This window comes from Mesocricetus auratus, unplaced genomic scaffold, assembly GCF_017639785.1.
Source record: "Mesocricetus auratus isolate SY011 unplaced genomic scaffold, BCM_Maur_2.0 Super-Scaffold_100003, whole genome shotgun sequence".
NCBI lineage: Eukaryota > Metazoa > Chordata > Mammalia > Rodentia > Cricetidae > Mesocricetus > Mesocricetus auratus.
Window position 1 is genome coordinate 43,840,625 of NW_024429188.1, and position 18,021 is coordinate 43,858,645.

General features: G+C 36.2%; 1 protein-coding gene across 4 annotated transcripts in view; it reads right to left on the bottom strand.

Moving 5' to 3' along the window:
- Window positions 1-344: 344 nt before the first annotated feature.
- Window positions 345-18,021, bottom strand: part of Eda2r (ectodysplasin A2 receptor) — a 47,224-nt gene continuing 29,547 nt past the window's right edge. For all 4 annotated transcript variants that reach the window (XM_013121306.3, XM_005081151.4, XM_040744227.1 and 1 more), the window contains 5 exons: window positions 11,079-11,257; window positions 10,460-10,545; window positions 8,780-8,944; window positions 5,564-5,950; window positions 345-4,046 (listed from right to left, as the gene is read on the bottom strand). In XM_013121306.3, the coding sequence (XP_012976760.1) occupies window positions 5,574-5,950; window positions 8,780-8,944; window positions 10,460-10,545; window positions 11,079-11,257 (807 nt within the window). In that variant the 3' untranslated portion in view covers window positions 345-4,046; window positions 5,564-5,573. The remainder of the gene's footprint in view (window positions 4,047-5,563; window positions 5,951-8,779; window positions 8,945-10,459; window positions 10,546-11,078; window positions 11,258-18,021) is intronic.

Here is an 18,021-nt window from a genome sequence, read left to right on the forward strand (position 1 = left end):
ATTTTTAAAACAGTATGAACTAATGGGAATTTGGTTCATTCCTCTAAATATATGCACACAGTCTTAAGACTGCATAAACCTGTTTAAGAATTATAAGCTTAGAATACAAAATTGTCCGGTAGTTCTGCAGCCAGACAAGAATATAAATGCTATAAACAATTCAAAAGCAGGATAATTTAGACTATAACTCAGATCTCCTGTGTTACAATTCAGAATCCCGGTGGCCCTGGTGCTACACTCAATGATTAGAAACACATTTCTTTCTGTACTGACTGAGCAGACACAACAAAACAACTGAATGAGTCAACCCCGGTTCTCTGAAACAGGAGGAATAAACAAGACACTTAGATGTACATCTTTTATTGATTCATATGAATTGTTTGCAGATATCATAAACCAAACACAACTTTTCAGTATCCACACATGCATCTGGCTCAAGATTTAAAAAATCTCTACAAATAGCTTATTTTAAGAAAAGTAGTAATTAAAATCTACCTACATTAAACACAAAACACCAAAGACCTTGGCAATAAATTGAGTAGGGTTGGATAAAAGGGTTACATCTCAGTGTGTAAGGGATGTTTGTTGGGAAGAGCGATGTAGTGTTGACATTTTATTTAACCTGATATTAAGACCCTTAGGGAAGAAAGCTGATCTCCCATAGTACTTAAAACCTTTCAAAATTCCAGTGAAATTGTAAGTGGAGGAGTAAGTGAACACTGAAGCCTGACTCACCTACATTAAACACCTATTTCAGCCTTGTAAACAAGATCACCATTCTTTTGCTAGTTCAAATATGTAAAACTGAGCTACTCTCCAGGCTCAGAGTTATGTTGAATACATTTGTAATGGATTCTTCTACTTACTTATATTCCCAAGTAGAAGTCACATAAAAACATAGTATGCAATATTGTTCCACTTTATGAGGACACTACTTGCACAAACATGCAAATATGAATTTGGCTATGGCCAAATATCAGTTTAAAGAAAGAAATGCATCCTTCACTTCTACTCAAGATACCTTAGAAAACAAATGAAAACAAAACTTCACCTTATTCTAATTACCAACTCCAACTGTCAAATTTAAGAAAATTGGAACCAAAATGATTTTTGGTACAGGCTTATAATGACTTTGCTATGTACAACCACAGTGTAGTGGGATGCCTGGCTCATTTAATCACAATGTTTTTGCTGTGTTATCACCACAATCCTTTTCACTATGAAGCAGTGAGAGACTTGAGTTTGAAGCAGTGCTAGGCACATGGTGACCTTTCAACAGCTGGAAACTTCTTAAGCCGAATCCATCTCAGACTGGGTGTTAGCTCTTCTCCACCAGAAGTATAGATATGACTAATTAAAGTTGGTGAGATAAGAATAAATGTCCCAGAAAAAAGTACAGTGAGCCCAAAGACCAAGGTCTAAACGTCGGCTCACACATATTTGCTAATGCTTACATGAAACCAGGTTGCCTGGTGAAGGCTTGTGATTCAATTGCTTCTAATCCCCTGCCAAGTACAATGGGACCTTTTAACATTTTTCTCCCATGCTTTTAACACACTTATCATTGATTTGACCTTAAGGTCTTTAATCAGTGTTTGTGGACGAGCTGTTATTAAAGATACACTTAACAGAATCCTAAAACCAGAAATCTTGTAGAGAATACTCTCTGTTAGAAATAAAATCTGGTGATGAAGGCCACATTTTACGTTAACCACCACACACTTGTAGGATAGAAACTAGCTGTACAAGATTCAGATTCTGAGATAATAAAAGTAATATAATATCCAAGGTTCCTCTTGTTTCTATCTGCTCAAGAAATGTATAGAGAAAAGCTAAAGCCAAAATTAGCCTTCAAAATGAATCAATGGACAGCACAATAAGCATCAAACTGACTGAGATGTCAAAAGAAATATCAGTACCTTGGGTCACCTTTCACATCATCACATAGATAATCCTAAATAAGTTGGAGGTATCTGTAGAGGTCTGTTGGGTGGTTGTATGGAGAACTCAGACATAGGAGAGCAAAAATTGGCTAAAACATGTTCTGTAGGGTCTTGAAAAATCAAACTTCAACCTGGCTTCCTGTTAGGGGTGGAGAAATATAGAACTTCAAATATTAGATAAGACCCAGGAGAATCATGTGAAACTTCCTTTCTGTTTTATGTTACAACTCAGGACCACTGCTCTTTGAATATCCACTGGACCATCCAGGAGACTCACAGAATGCTATGAGTCTAGGGACCCAAGAGCAAGCCGAAAAAGTAACAATATTTAAGAGCTAGTAATAGAAAAAGCAAGCAAAGCTCCTAAGACAAACTCATGTGATATTTTCCAATAGAATACTCCACTACAGCTTCAGCAGCACCAGCAGATTATGGGTTCTAGTTCATTTCTTGGTGGTGGAAATGTTTTATTTTTTTTCCTTTACTTCCATCCTCTCCTTCTTCCACCAATCTCTTTCTTCTATAAGGCTAGGATCAATCTATGACCTTGTTCATGCTAAAGGCAAGTACTCCATCACTAACTAAATTCCTGTCCCTTCGGTTTTTGAAAAAGAATCCTGCAATACTGTGCAGAACTGCCTCAAAATTCTGGTACTTCTGCATATGCCACCTTTATGTTAAGGGAATACCTGTATGCATTCATTCCCTGCTCTTCTACCTTTTAAAAGTCATCAGGAAGTATCAAATGAGGAGGAATGACTGAGAATGTTCTAGCCTTGCTATGCACCCCTATTGCACTGAGTAACCCCTTCACTGCCTATACCAAAGTCTGTATAAAGAGTCATGGAGAAGACAGCTGTGATATGAATACTGTAAAGTGTAGCACCCATATTTGTAGTGAATCTTAACATCTTGATCAGGATGATTGTGCTTATATTTAGTTTGTTTTCAATAAATTAAGGAAATTTTCAATAAATTAAGTCATACTAGCTTCATGGACAGCAAACACTACTCCCAAGCAAAAAGATCCAGTTGCTTTAATCATTTGACCACTTTTTCCCACCTAAACCTGGACCACTATGAGGGCATAGGCATCAAAACTAGTGGCTCTTTTCAGACATAAGGGGATACTTAAAATCAATACATGATGCTTACATCTACGTCCTGAGGATCACGTCTGCCCTGTTCCACAGAAAGTTTATGAAAAAAAAAGGTTTCAGTTCATGCTGAGAAGCATGTGAAACTGGAGGTTCAGGCTTAAGAGAAATGGACTATTCTTTAAGTCAAAAAAGCACCAATTGGTCCCCTTTGCTCTTCAGTGCTCTACTCCTGCACCTCAGAAACTTCACAGTCAAGACCTGACTGGAAGGGAAAAAGGCAAAAAGAGTAATAAAAATGGAAAGAATTCTAAAATAAGAAATATTTGAAATCTAAAAGACACTAATTTGCATCACCTAGAGAGTGTTGGCAGCTTAATCTTTGAGAATGGAGACTCGAACAAATATGCTGGCTTCAGAGCTATCACAGCTATAGAAGTCTAGGACATGAGTTGTAGAATCAATACTTCATGCCTCCCTCATGATATCTCTATATCTATATATTTTCCCACTGTGTGTGTGTGTGTGTGTGTGTGTGTGTGTGTGTGTGTGTGTGTAGGGGAGAGAGTCAAAGCAGAAAGCTAAAATGGCAAGCATTTCAATTTTCTTTCTAAAGTAGTAGGTAAATGCCATTGGAGTTCTGTAAAGTCCTTTCTTCAGGCCTATCTGACAAAAATATAGGCAGGAAAAATATATAGGCAGGAAGTCACTCTTTGTTCATCATTATTCCTCCCGCTTCTATAATTAATTAAAGAGAAAGAGTATGCCCAGCAGTTCCATGGCTGTAGAATCTGGGTTCCCAGGATAAAATAAATAAACAAAATTGCTCAAGGTCAGTCTTGGGGAAATGGTGGGGATTTAACCCTCTGGTAGGATGGAGCTATGTATACCCCATACTGGCTATTGTAGGGCCTACATTACAGGCCCATGCTACTGTTGTTGAACAGAAGAAGAGCAGGAAAATCCAGCAATAACCACTGTCAAGGTTGTCAAGAGTGAAAGAGACCTAGAAAAAGAGCAGAGTAAGTTAGAATCCTGTGATGCAGTCTCATCACCACCCTCCCTTCCCTTTACAAGTTCATGGTTAAACCAATGATTTAGGACACAATAGCAGAAATATATCACCTGTCTATGGAGATGACAAATCTATCCTCTTTCAAATTAGACAAAGTAATTTTACTGAAACTGGGTTAAGTTATAAATACTATGTACTTAAGAAAAACCAAAAGTGATGCTGTCCAGACAGATGTTGTCTTCAGTTCTCTCACATTGCAGAGGAATCAGATGTGTGGCACAAGGAACAGAACCAGAACCCTCAAGAGGATGAGATGCAATTATGCTTTTTATGCTGAATTCCAATTTTTCAGCCATAGCTGTACTACACATTGGACAGTTGTGAGCTCTTGTTCACTGTAGTATATGGACAAGAACTACATAAGTTCTTGATTAAGAAATAGATTGGGCATCCTTAGTCCAAAGTTCAAAAATTCAAAATCCCAAATGCTCAAAATTTCATAACTATTTGACATGACACAGTAAGTGAAACATTTTACACTTGATCACCCATGACAGTTTGTACTTAAAATAGCACATGAAAGTACCTTCAGGATATGTATTTAAGATGTACGTGAAGCAAAGGTGAATTTTATATATGTTCTGATTTTTCTCCAAGATGTATATGTATACACACACACACATATACATATATATATACACACATGCACACAACATATGTAACTGTGACACATTTTGAGATACACATATATTTCAAATCCAGTGATGGAGTTAGATGAACTCTATAATGGGACTGATAATTCTGGGTTCTAGCCTAGTTCTGAGATTGGGTTGCTCTGTGACTTTAAGCAAATCATTTTTCATCTCTGTGGCTCAATTCCTGCCTGTTTAAAATGAGATTAGTATATTTCTGATTTGCCTACCACAAAGACATGAAGCTGTGAAGTTCAGAAAAAAATGTAGTGAATATTGAAGGAATTTGTAATTTGTGGCCAAATGCAAGGAAAGGAAGGCAATGTCTACATGGTGTAAATACCACTCCTGAAGACATTATGAAGGACACTCACTTGTGCATATATTTTCATTCAATCCTCACAATAACTTATGAGCAGAAGACTTTGTATGAAAGAGGTAAAATGATTTCCATGAGTTCATAATGCTATTCAGGAACTGTGGCTTATCCGAGTATAGACCTGCACGTTTGTGCAATGCTGTGCTACTTATACACATTAAAGGAGAAAATTGAATATGACTAGTCAATAGTGGGGTCCAGATGAAGACACTGGCATCATGTCAGCCTGCCCAGTCTCCAGACAATTGTTGGCTTACAAGTCTGATGTAAATTTATCTCAAAAGCACAGTGCCACAACTGTTGCCTCTCCAACTTCTATCAGCTTAATTTGCTGCCAGTCCTCTGCCGAAGCCCTGTCATGCAATAGAACTGAGGTTGGAAATTTGTTTAGAGTGGCCCATACCTTCTGGACTTTTAACCACACTTTCCTAGCTCACCTCAGTAGAGTCAAAGTCTGGGAGCTTCAAAAGGTACATGGAGCTGCAGCCTGTCTCCCGAGCTTCCAGGTGTGTTCTCCCTCGAGGTTTCAGCTCCAGTACAGGGGGCAGAGCTGGAAAACTTTTGCAGGTCCAGCTCTGTACATTCAATGGGGTTATGGACCCATTGAGAATGGCTCTCTGAGGCGCAGGACGCCATGGTAAAGGACTCCTGGGTGGGGAAGCCACGAGTGGAACTGCAGTCATCATCCACGATGGAGTTAAGTGACTTGATCTCAAAGATGCCCTCATTCACTGGAAGTTCAGGACTGGTCTCCTGGCCAGCCGGCATGGGGAAAAGAGAGTCCTCTTCCACTGCCTTCTCCGCTTCATATTGCAACGAACCTCCTGCAAGTTGAAGCAGAAAGTCACTGAGTCATCCAAAGTCACAGTCTCTTCTCAACCGGGTACCTCTTCCTGAGCACAAAATAAGGAGGGAGTAAGGAGGTCTAGGAACCAGAGTTTCCATTCCCTTCTGGAGGACAAAAGTATCTAGAATTAGGCTAAACTGATACATTTCAGAAACATGCTTTCATTGGTGTATAACATTAATAGGCCAGATGCTAGATTAGGGAAGACAAATTTCTTCAGCTAGAGATAAATGCCTTTTAGAAAAGATATTTTAATATGTCCCTTTCATCCATAATTTGTTTGTATTATATTTTATGGCAAAGGAACCACGCAATCAGTATTATGGTAGTGGATGTTAAAATAGGAAGATTATCTTGAATTATGCAGATGACTTCACAAACATCCTTAAAATCATGGTTTTTATTCTATGATTAACGAGCATTTTAATTTAGTTCCATTTTTCTAGGTTACTAGACGCATCCTCAGAAGTATCAGAAGGCAGAAATGACACAGAGCATTAGAAAGGTATAGCATAAAACAACGTCAATATACCATTGCTAGTTTTAGAAATAGAAGAGAGCCATGAGCCAAAAAATATGAGCAGCGTCTAGGCCAGTGGATGTCAACCTTCTCAATGCTTTAGTCCTTTAATACACTTCTTCATGTTTCTACTTTATAGCTATAATTTTGCTGGTTATCAATCATATTGTAAATATTTGTGCTTTCTACTGGTCTTAGGCAACCCCCGTGAAGGGTCATTTGAACACCAGAGAGATCGTACCTCACAGCTTGAGAACCACTGCTCTGAGAAAAGCCACTAAATATGTGACAATTTGTTACATTATAAGTAACCCATCATGCATACATGAGTCTGACTCAATATTAGGTTACAAACCAAATGCTTGCTTATTTCCACATTATGGTATGTTCAAATTATTTGTGAGCGCATAAGAAAATTTCATACAAAATCACAAATTTCTGAATTATTTGAAAATTTGGAAAGTTTTGAGTGGTAACAAATAGAAGGAGAAGAGTAGCATGCTTTTGAATAGACAGGAGATGGTCCTTTTAGTATGCCACAATCCTAATCCTTTTTCCTGAATCTGCATTGGATTTAGTTCACACCAAGTTAACATTCCCTGCAAATGTGTGTCAGTCAGTGGGTACTAATAAACACCTTTCTCATATGGAAATCATGAGGAAGCTATCTGTCATTATGCTTCCAGGAGAATACTACAATAGCATCCTAAGGCTAGAAAAAGAGTTACTCATTTTTTTTTTCTCTTCTAAGTGAAGAATAGGGAGACAGGCTGTTCTTAAATGTTGTATCACATCCACCTTAATGAGAAATGGGACCAAAACACTTCATTACCCGTGATCCAGGACTGGGTGAGGATTCTTATTTTACACACCACAGTCCAAAGACTGAATGGTCATTGAAACAGAGATACAGTGATCCACCATTCTCTGAACTTTAGAGGTACCAGAGAAGATTTACGGAGACTGAAGTAGAGTTGAAGAAGGGGCATTGTGAATCAAGAGGGAAATACTTTATCTCATGAAATGCTAGATTCATTTTTGCTAAACACTGAGTACACACAAATAAATCATTGATAGGTTCTAGAGCCAAATGGACTAAGCAAGTTCTATTTAAAAAAGGATTTTCCAACACAAAGTTAAAATAAAGTGTTGCTTCAGGCACAGTGTCCATTAAGTTAAGGAATCCTGATACATTTTGAATTTAGTAAACTCTATCCTTTCCAACTCTATCCTTTCCTTTACTAAGCCAGGTCTGTGTATTAGTCTGAGTTATTTTATTTCATTTTCCCTGTTTAGTTCTTGGTTCCATTAATTGCACTGAAACTGCACTGGACACTGGTATTCTTGTCTGGGATTCTATGGCCTTATTTAGTCCTGATGATCCCACTCCTTCTGTATTTGCTCCTTAATGAACTATACTTTCAGCCTTACATTATTGGCCAGTAGATGAAGTTGAAAAAAAGTCAAAGCGTTAGCAAGACTTTGAACATGATCATCTATGTTGATTTTTCATGTAGCATCTACTATGGCATGGGCCAGATCTCCTGGAGCAGCAATATTTTGGAGGACAGAAAAATATAAGAATGTTGACTAAATACTATGCTTTCGGTTATCCCATTTTGGGAAAATACTGTGTTGACAGCATTTACTGTAGACCTCATTAACATTTATTAGACATGTTTCAGATATAGCTAAATCCTCTTCAATTTTGATGCTTCAGAATCTACTAATACATAATACAGAAAACAGGTTTTTTTTTGTTTGTTTTACGAGACAGGGTTTCTCTGCATTGTTTTGGAGGCTGTCGGTCCTGCCCGGCCTCAAACTCACAGGCATCTGCCTGCCTCTGCCTCCCGAATTCTGGGATTAAAGGCATGCTCCACCACCTCCCAGCCAGAAAACAGTTTAAACAACTCCTCCAATCCCATCTATCATTTTGAAGATTAAAATTAAGTGAACTCAAAGAATCTAGATAGGTTAAGTTACATTATGGTTTAAAAATAGATGTTTGATCTCTAGGTTTCTTTACCAAGTGATTTCCCACTAAGAGAACCCTTAAAACCTAATAAATCAGTCCACTATACCAAGTACATTCCAGCCCTTTTGACATCCCATGTTTTTGATGCCATCCCAGATCGTCTCCACATGATAACAGAGCATCATTCCTGGGATTTTCCAATATGACAGAGAAGGCCCATTAACTTAAAACTTCAAAAAAATTCCTCTTTTACCAAAAATATTTACCTTACTTCTGATTCATGTGAAATGTTAAGCAGACATACTTACCACATTGACAATGTCTGTTGAAGATCTGCTTGCAGTAGAGGAAAAAGAGTCCAAGGAAGGCCAATGCAAACACCACCAGCAGACTGCCGACCAGTGCGACAAGTGTGGCTTCCTTACCAGGAACAGTATGTGCATCTACCTTCACTAAGCTCAACTGGAAGGTACCTGTGGAACAACAAAAACAAAACAATGGGGGTGGCCAGTCAATGTGGGCAGTTAACAGTTAGACAAGGGCCCTAAGGTTCTTTGGTCACATCTCCTCCTTTAGGTCATGTCTATCAGGGCTGCTATGTTTTATCTGAGAATAGGTAATATTATAATGAAAAAAGCAGAACTCATAAGCTGTAGGCACTGTGTAAATTAGTATGACTAACCAAAAGATGCTGCTATTGTGCTTCATTCATGCTATATTTAGTAATATAACCTGAAAAATAGAACCAAATTAAAATGCTCATCAGTTAATACTAGATCAGAAAATCGTGATTTACCCCTAAGACGTCATAAAAGACCTTTCATTGATTATTATAAATAACCCTGAGGAGAAAAACAAAGTGAAGAATAGCTAGATGACCTTTACAGAAAATATTGCAAAGACCAAAATACTAGCACATATTGTCTAAGAATATGAATATACATGAAGTTATAGAAGCATTTAAATAGTAGTAGAGAATACAGCAGAGGAATATGCCTATAAATTAACCATACACTCTCTGTATTCTTTACACCCTTACAGTGAAGACATCAACATAATTGCAGCCAATGCACTTTGAGTGAAAACAATGTATGTCATTTCTGGACTCATTTGAGAGCTGATGCATCTCGATCACTTCTTTCTGTGACAAGGACCTGGGTACTACCTAGTTTAGCAATTATAGGCACCTGGTAGAAGAAGACCTTTGCCATATGAAAGGAAACATAGTAGGTATTTATTAGCAAAGGATAGCCTAACAAAAAGCTGCTTAAAATTTCAGGAAAGTGGTTGTTTCTGTGGAGGGAAGGAATGAAGACAACACAGAAAGGATAAAAAAGGGAAGTTCATTATGTCTCTTCTTTTAAAAATCTGAAGGAAATATGGAAAATTTTGAGATTTCTTTTCTAGAAATCTCAGCTAATTTAGGACTTTATATTTTTATACTTATGTGTATTTTGCAATGTTTGTTTTATATATTATGATTTTTAGGGATTAAACCACTAATTTAAAGAATATGTTAGAAGATAGACAAAATTTATGGAAACTCAGACAAACAAGTAAATGTCAAATGACATGGACATATACTAGATTCTAGTTCTTTTTTTTAGATTCTGATGTGGTCTAAAACCTTAGTACTTCCATATACCACGTGTATTGACTTTAATAGCTATATTGACTATAATAGCAATTAATAAATGTAGAAATGTTATTATTTGAAAGTGTATTATAGCATTCTTCGCTCGACCAAACCTAGCCAAGCAGGTCATAAAGCATGAATAAAAATATTTTCATTAGATTCAATTTTTAAGACAAAGGAAATGAGTTTCAATGCTGAACATTTGGGGTTAAATCATAGGTGATTGTCTTTACCAGGACTCCAATGGAAGGAGTACTAAAGAGTATTTTCCTTTTACAAGAATAAAGAAGTCTATTGACTTTGATGGCACAAAAAGGATTGGGGAAGACAGGAGAGAAAAATAGATACACACACTGAACCTCAGAAGAAGGAGTCTGCTTTGTACATGGGATGCATTCTTGGTCCTGCAGTCCCCCGATGCGTGTCTTACGGTAAAACCTGTGATCAGATCAGAAAGGAATGTCAGTGTGATGAAACAAGCAATTGTCTGTAACAGTGTTCCCTGAGATCATCGAGAATGTCTAAAAGTCTTTCCTTAATGTTTCTTTCATGGGAAGCAATACCTACACTTGTGAAAACTCTGACATGTGTGATTCAGTACAGCTTTTTTCTAATTCATCACATCCCATAGCCAAAAGGGTAGCTAAGGACATGAGATGGGAAAGCAGTTATGATACCAATTTTTTCATGATTTATGTGTAATCTATCTAAAGTGACATTTTTACTTTAAATTTTAGGCAGAATATCAGCACCATTAAAAAGCTTTTAAGTGCTCATCTGTGTTTAATAATTGTCAGATACTTTATATAGGGATCTAGCTAGGAAGATATGGTTTCCCCATTCATAGAGCTTAAATAGAGTGTGGAATGGGTAGTCAGAAAACTTTTACTAGGGTCTAAGAGGTAGAATGATAAGGAATATCAAACGTTTTAAGAAATCCCAGGAAGACTGATAAAATTGAGTAGGCTTACCTGGGCATACAGTCTCCACAGATAGCATTAGAGGTATTTGTGCAGTTGGCCTTCTGAACCCGATTGATGACAGCACAAGTGATGCAAGTCTGACACCTGTGATGTCCCCAGGTGCTTTTATACTTCCGGGGAGGGCAGGCTGTGCAATATGCATCACCACCTTCTCCATAACCACAATCCTGAAATATAGGAGTATTCATAAGAGCTTAGAGAAAGGATTTACTATTAGTCAAATGAATATAGTATAAAACATATTTATCAAAGTTCTAGTTTCAGCCACATTATTGGATCATTGAATCAATTTACCAGTTGTAACCAACATGGAAAATTGAAATGGAACTAAAGAGCATAGAGACATACAATGAAGTAAAGCTAAGTGCATTAATCAAAATAAACAGATTACAGAAAAATAACCCCCCCAAATTTTAGTTATGTGAAAACATCATTTCTTGTTCAAACTCTGCCTATTGGAGATTCAATGGGGATTCTGACATGTAATAGCCACAATGATACATACATAAAAGGTTTCATTTTTGTCCTACTATGATAGAAGCATCAGGTAAAGGAGAACATTTTGCCCTCAAGAGATAGCACATGTCACTTTTATCATACAGCACATGACACACACATCAACTGATAAGTATAATGAGTATAAGAAAGCACAATTTTACAGTATATCAAAAGGTGGGGACTAGCAAATATCTCACATAAAAGTTAGTACCAATCTTTTTAATTAAAACTTTCACAGGTAAAACACATATTAGCACATGTTAGGTAATGATGAAAAAATTAGTTCTTATTCTAGTATAGTAAAAATGTATTAATATCCACTGGATAAGGCATCAGATATTAATGCAATGATACTATGACTATTACTCCCAACCTATTCTCTATGTGCATAAGAGATTGGAATATTTATTCTGTAAAGATTATTCTAGCTCTCCTACTATGGAAATAAGTATGGTGGTTCCTTAGAAAGATAGGCATCAATTTACCTCAAGATCTAGGTATATCACTCTTAGGCATATACCCAGATGATGCTTTATCATAGTATAGAGAACTTTGCTCAACAATGTTCATTGCTCTTCTATTAATACTAGCCAGAAATTATAAACAACATAGATATCCTTCAACAAATGAATGGATAAAAAATGTGGGACGTTTTCACTAGGGAATATTATTTTCCTGTTACAAAATGAATCAGTAGGTAAACGAAAAGAACCAGAAAAAAACCCAATCACCCTGATTAAGGTAACACAGATCCAGAAGGACAAATATGGTACACATTATATGTGTATATCAACTGATAAGTCAATTATAAACAAGCTACAATCCAAAGTGGGGATGTTTAGATCTCACTAGAAAAGGGAACTAGAATAGATAGTTGTGAATGGTTGGGGGTACTGAAACAGGAAGATCAAGCAGAGCAGGGGAGGGAAAAGGGAGAAGAGGAAGGGAATATGAATAGAAACAGCTAAAATTAAGGGTCATTTGAGGGGTAGTATGGAAACTAGATATGGTAGAAGCTTCCTACAGTATATACATATACGAAGGGAATCTAAATGAATTCACCAAATAATGGGGGAGACAGAGCCTCAACTGGACAGTTCTTATAAAAAATGGAAACCTCCAGTATAAGAATCAGATTATATCTGAGTTGGTGGCCAACATGGTCCCATAGGAACTCCCAAACAACCCATGCTGTTGCTCTCCACAAACTGACTACAAGGCCCAGTTTTGAAGAAAACACTTACAAAACTCACCAAATATGATGAATTCAAGCAGGTACCTACCTAGAGGCTTCACCTATAAGGACCAGTGTTCTTAGTACCAGAAGGTACTCTGCACACTAGCAAAGGAGAAACATAAATGCCAAGTATAAACTCTTTGATCTAAAATGGTGTCCTGTCTGTGAGATACAATGTTGTCCTGTATGAGATAAGCTAGGGCAATGGTGGCACAAAGCTTGTGGGAGTAACCAACCAATACTTGATTTGACTTAAGGTGCACTCTATGAGATAGAAGTCCTATCCAACACTGCTTGGGTGACTAAGAACCTGAGACTAGATATCCTAGGGACCTAGGAAAAAACCAAATACTACCATTCTAAAGAAAAAAGGTAGCAATAAAATGACTCCTAGTCACATTCTGCTAGACTCATAGATCAGTGCCTTGCTCAGCCATCATCAGAGAAGCTTCTTCCTTCAGCAGATGATAATACATACAGAAACCCACAGCCAGACACTATTCAGAGAGTGAGAGACTTTGGAACATGCATCCTTACATCGTTATCTCCATCAAATCCTTCCCCTCAGAGATCAGGGATCTCTGTAGAAGAGGAGGTGGAAAGCATGTAATAGCCAGAGTGGATGAAGGGTACCAAGAAAACAAGGCCCTCTAAATCAACAAGATCAAAGCACATATAAAATTACAGAGACTAAAGCAGCATGCACAGGGCCTACACAAATCTGCCCCACATGGTATCCTCAAGCTGAAAAAAGAAGAAGACACATGTCCCCATACCTAACCCAGAAAGTGCCTTCATTTGATAGCCACTTTCAAATGAACATTTAGTTTTCTACAAGGGAATGTCACTGGAGAAACAAACCATTAAGGATAGGCTGCAAGCCCAGAAGTAGATGACCAACAAAAAAACGAAGTCAGTGGCATCTTTGGGCATTTCTTGTCTCATAATATAATCTCAGGGCTTTTAAATTTTTAAAGCTTATCTTTTTAAACTTTATTTTATTTATATGATTTTGCTTTCTTTTTACCCTACAGATTCTTATATATATATTATGGTCTCCAGCTGAGTGTTTTTATGGGATTTCTGAATTTGAGAATGAATGGGTCTGTCCTATATCTGTTTCTTGTGCCTTCTGTTAGGCTCTTCTCCTGTTTGCTTTTTCCTATTCTAATGTGTTAGTTTTTGCTTTATCTTATTATATTATTTTTTATTATTATTCCTTAGAAGTTCATTTCTTTTCTACTGAGAGATAGAAAAGGGGTGCATCTGAATAGGACTGGAAGTGGGGGAAATGAGGGGTAGTAGAGGGAAGGGAAATCCTACTCAGGATATATTATGTGAAAAAATTCACTTTCAATAAAAGGAGAAAAAACACCTGTACACTATGGCTAAAACATTATTCTAGCTCTCACAGGTTAAACAGCTATAACATTCCTGCCTGATAGTATTCACAAATCTTACTCAAGTTACTGCATAATGATACAGCATTTCTGTTTAGGGGTTTAGAATGCTTAAGAAATAGATATATACAAAATTGCACATGTGATTAATAATACTTAATTCTATAATCAAAATAATTGAATAAAACAATTTATATTATATATACCACAATTAAAACTGCAATAAACCAACACAGTTTGCTTATTCTTTGGGGGAAATGTTGAGATGATTTTTATTGAGTACTTTGACAACATATGAAAAATAATAAAATATAATTTAGTCCTAATATTATCAACAAAAACAAATTCCAAATGTATCAGATATTTAAGGATTAAAAGTGAACAAATGCTTGTCCTGGGAGGAGGGGGTCAGTTGACTTTCTCTTTAGACTGGGAGTGGGAAAAAGCTTTCTTAATTATAACTAAAAAGTACAAAGTCTATAAATAAGTAAGAATATAATCACATAAAAAATAAAAGAAGGTTTGGGCACAACAATCTAAAAGCAAAATTGTAAAACAAACAGAAAAATAAATACATCATGTTTCATAGGCTAAATTTGTATATCCCTGATATATAGAACTGAAACAAAAACTGACTAGAAACTAAATACGTAAAACTAAACATAAATGGCTCAGATGAAAGATGTTCAACCTTACTCATAGCCAGGTGAATTAAGAACAAAGCTATCCTCACATATAATTTATTTTTCGCTTACTAGAGTAAAAAAGTTGCAAATGTTTGACAATATCCTGTGTTAAGAAAACTGCAAGGAAACAGGCATAACCATGTTCTGCTGGTAACACAAAAACATCATAGCTCCTATGAGGAGAAATTGCCAATACTAAGTCAAGATTGCATATGCTTTTAGGATTCTATCCCATAATTCAACTATGCATGTATTGAATGCATGTGTTGTTGTTATCATGCCTAGTGAATAGAAAGTTCTCAATGAACAAGTAACATTATCTATTGTTATACATTCTAAAGCAAATAGGTTACTCGTATCAGAGTTCCTATTAACTAACTGACTGGAGAAGATAATGATTGAAGCCAGCCAACATTCACTGATAATCAAATAATAAATATACATATTCTTCAGCATTTTCTTTGATGTTACTGGTTAATTCAGATAATACTTATTAGGCAACTATTATGCATTGTGATTCTGCCATGGGTATCATGACTAAATTAATAAAATCATCAGAGAAAAATCCCTGCCTTCAGAGACTTTTATACTTGTTTATTCTCCATATATATTTCTAAGGTTGCATTATAATCTCTATTTCAAAAGGGAATTTTTTTGTACCAAAACAGTTGGCCAACTCATGAGATTTCTCCATGCACAAACAGAGAGACTGTGTTTTAGTGGACATGAGCAACAAGGATACTGACAAAAATAACCAGTCCAAGTAGCCACTTTATTTGTGAGTCTAACAATACTTAATAGGGCTGGATATCTTAGAATATACTGGAAGGTAGTATCCTACAACCATTACAGTCTTAGAATTACCCATCATCTCAACACTCAGAGATTTCTTTCCTTCAAATGAGATAAATAGAGAAAATGCTCAGAAAACATCTTTCCAATCATCAGGATGTCTATCAGAGTAAAACAAGACCCAGCAGTACACACACACACACACACACACACGCACGCACGCACGCACGCACGCATGCACACACACACACACACACATTCAAATAATGCACCAAGGATATAGAAAATTTGTCATTCAAACTGACATCAACAAAGAAAGGCAGAATCTGTATGTTAACACAGGCAACTCCTTGATAAAATTGGAAGATTTTAGCAGGACTCTGAGTCTCCTGAAAAATACCAGACACCATAAACACCTGTGATAACAAGAATCACAAAAATCAGATTAATGAAAACAAGACAATAAACAGACACTACCATTTAGATGAATCAATTATTGGAATTGTTTAACAAGATTTTAAAGTACCCATAAAACTGTTCTGACAAGCAATTACAAATTACATTTAAATATGAGAGAAAATTAAAACATCACAGCAAATAAATGACTTTTTATTGGCAAGTTTGGTTTTTCACATAGTGCTCAAGCTGGCTTCAAGCTTGAAGTTATTTTGTTCCTGCCTTCTAAATGCTGGCATTAGAGCTGAAGGTAGCAATATTCAGCTCAAAGAAATTATTTTTAAGAGCCAAATGGAAGTTATAAAAATAACTAAATAAATGAACGAAATTCACTGGGTGCACTGATTACTAGAAAATTAGAAAAATCACTGAACCTGAGGATAAAACAGTAGAATGAAAGCAGTTCAAATAGCAAGGAAATTAGACTAAAATAGACGAAAAATAAGACAATGACTAGAGAACTTTAGGTTAAAATAAAAGATCAAGCCATAAAACTTTTGAAGTCACATGGAAGAAAACCCAAAATAATTTGTGGCAAAAAATACTCAAAGAAACAAAGCCTGAAATTTTCACAAACTTAGAAAAAGTATCATCAAATATGGTGATCAATTAACAATTATCATAGAATAAATTCAAACAAATACATACACGGATATCTTTATCTATCTGTCTATCTATCTGTCATTTATCTGCCATCTATCTATACATATATCTGTCTATATCTATATAATGAATCATCTAGATAAAAAATAAAAGTTTTGAAAATATCACTCAAATAACAGTGAGTTTTCATCTGAAACTTTGAAAGTGTTTTTTAAAGTGTTGAGAGTGCATAAACGTCAAGTGCAGGTTCGATAAAGATCAGGAGCTTTTCTTTCCACTACCACCACCACCACCAATAACAAAAAGCGCAAAGAAAGGGATCATAGACACACTCTCATTTACAGTAGCGTCAAAGAAAGTAAAATGGCTAGGGATAAATCTAACTAATGAGGTGAAGGATCATTACAATGAAAACTTTAAACCTCTGAATAAAGAGACACAGAGACAAGAAAATGGAACCATAAATCATGTTCATTGATTAGTAGAACTAATATTGTAAAAGTGAACTAATATTGTAAAAGTGAATATTCTATCAAAAGCTATTTAGAGTTTAATACTATCACAATTTAGAGTTTAATACTATCACAATCAAAATGCATGTCTAAAATTCACATGGAACCACAAAAGTCTCCAGATAACAAAACCTATTCCAGATTTCAAGATACATTACAAAGTCAAGTAGTGAAAACAATATGGTAAGGGCACAAAAATAGATAGAATCACCAATGGAAAAAAAAATCCCTGAAGATCCAAACATGAGTATGCATAACGACATACATATACTAGTCTACAAATATGCCAGAAGCATACACTGGAGAAAAGACAGCATCTTCAAAAATGGTGGTGGGAATCATGATGTCCACATGCAAAAGAAAGATATCAGACCTATATCTATCACCTTTCAAAAATCTAACTTCAAATGGACAAAGACTTAAATGTGAAATCTCAAATATCTAGAGGAAAATATTTAATGTACTCTACATTAAGTAAGTGTAGGGATGGACTTTCTTTTTTGTGGTTTTTCCAGACAAGGTTTCTCTGTGGCTTTGGAGGCTGTCCTGGAATTAGCTCTTGTAGACCAGGCTGGTCTCGACTCACAGAGATCCTCCTGCCTCTGCCTCCCGAGTGCTGGGATTAAAGGCGTGCAACACCAATACCCGGCAGGGATGGACTTTCTAAATAGGATCTCAATTTTCCGGAAATTGAGGTCAACAATTGACCTCATAGAATTATAAAGTGGACCCTCATAAAACTAAAAA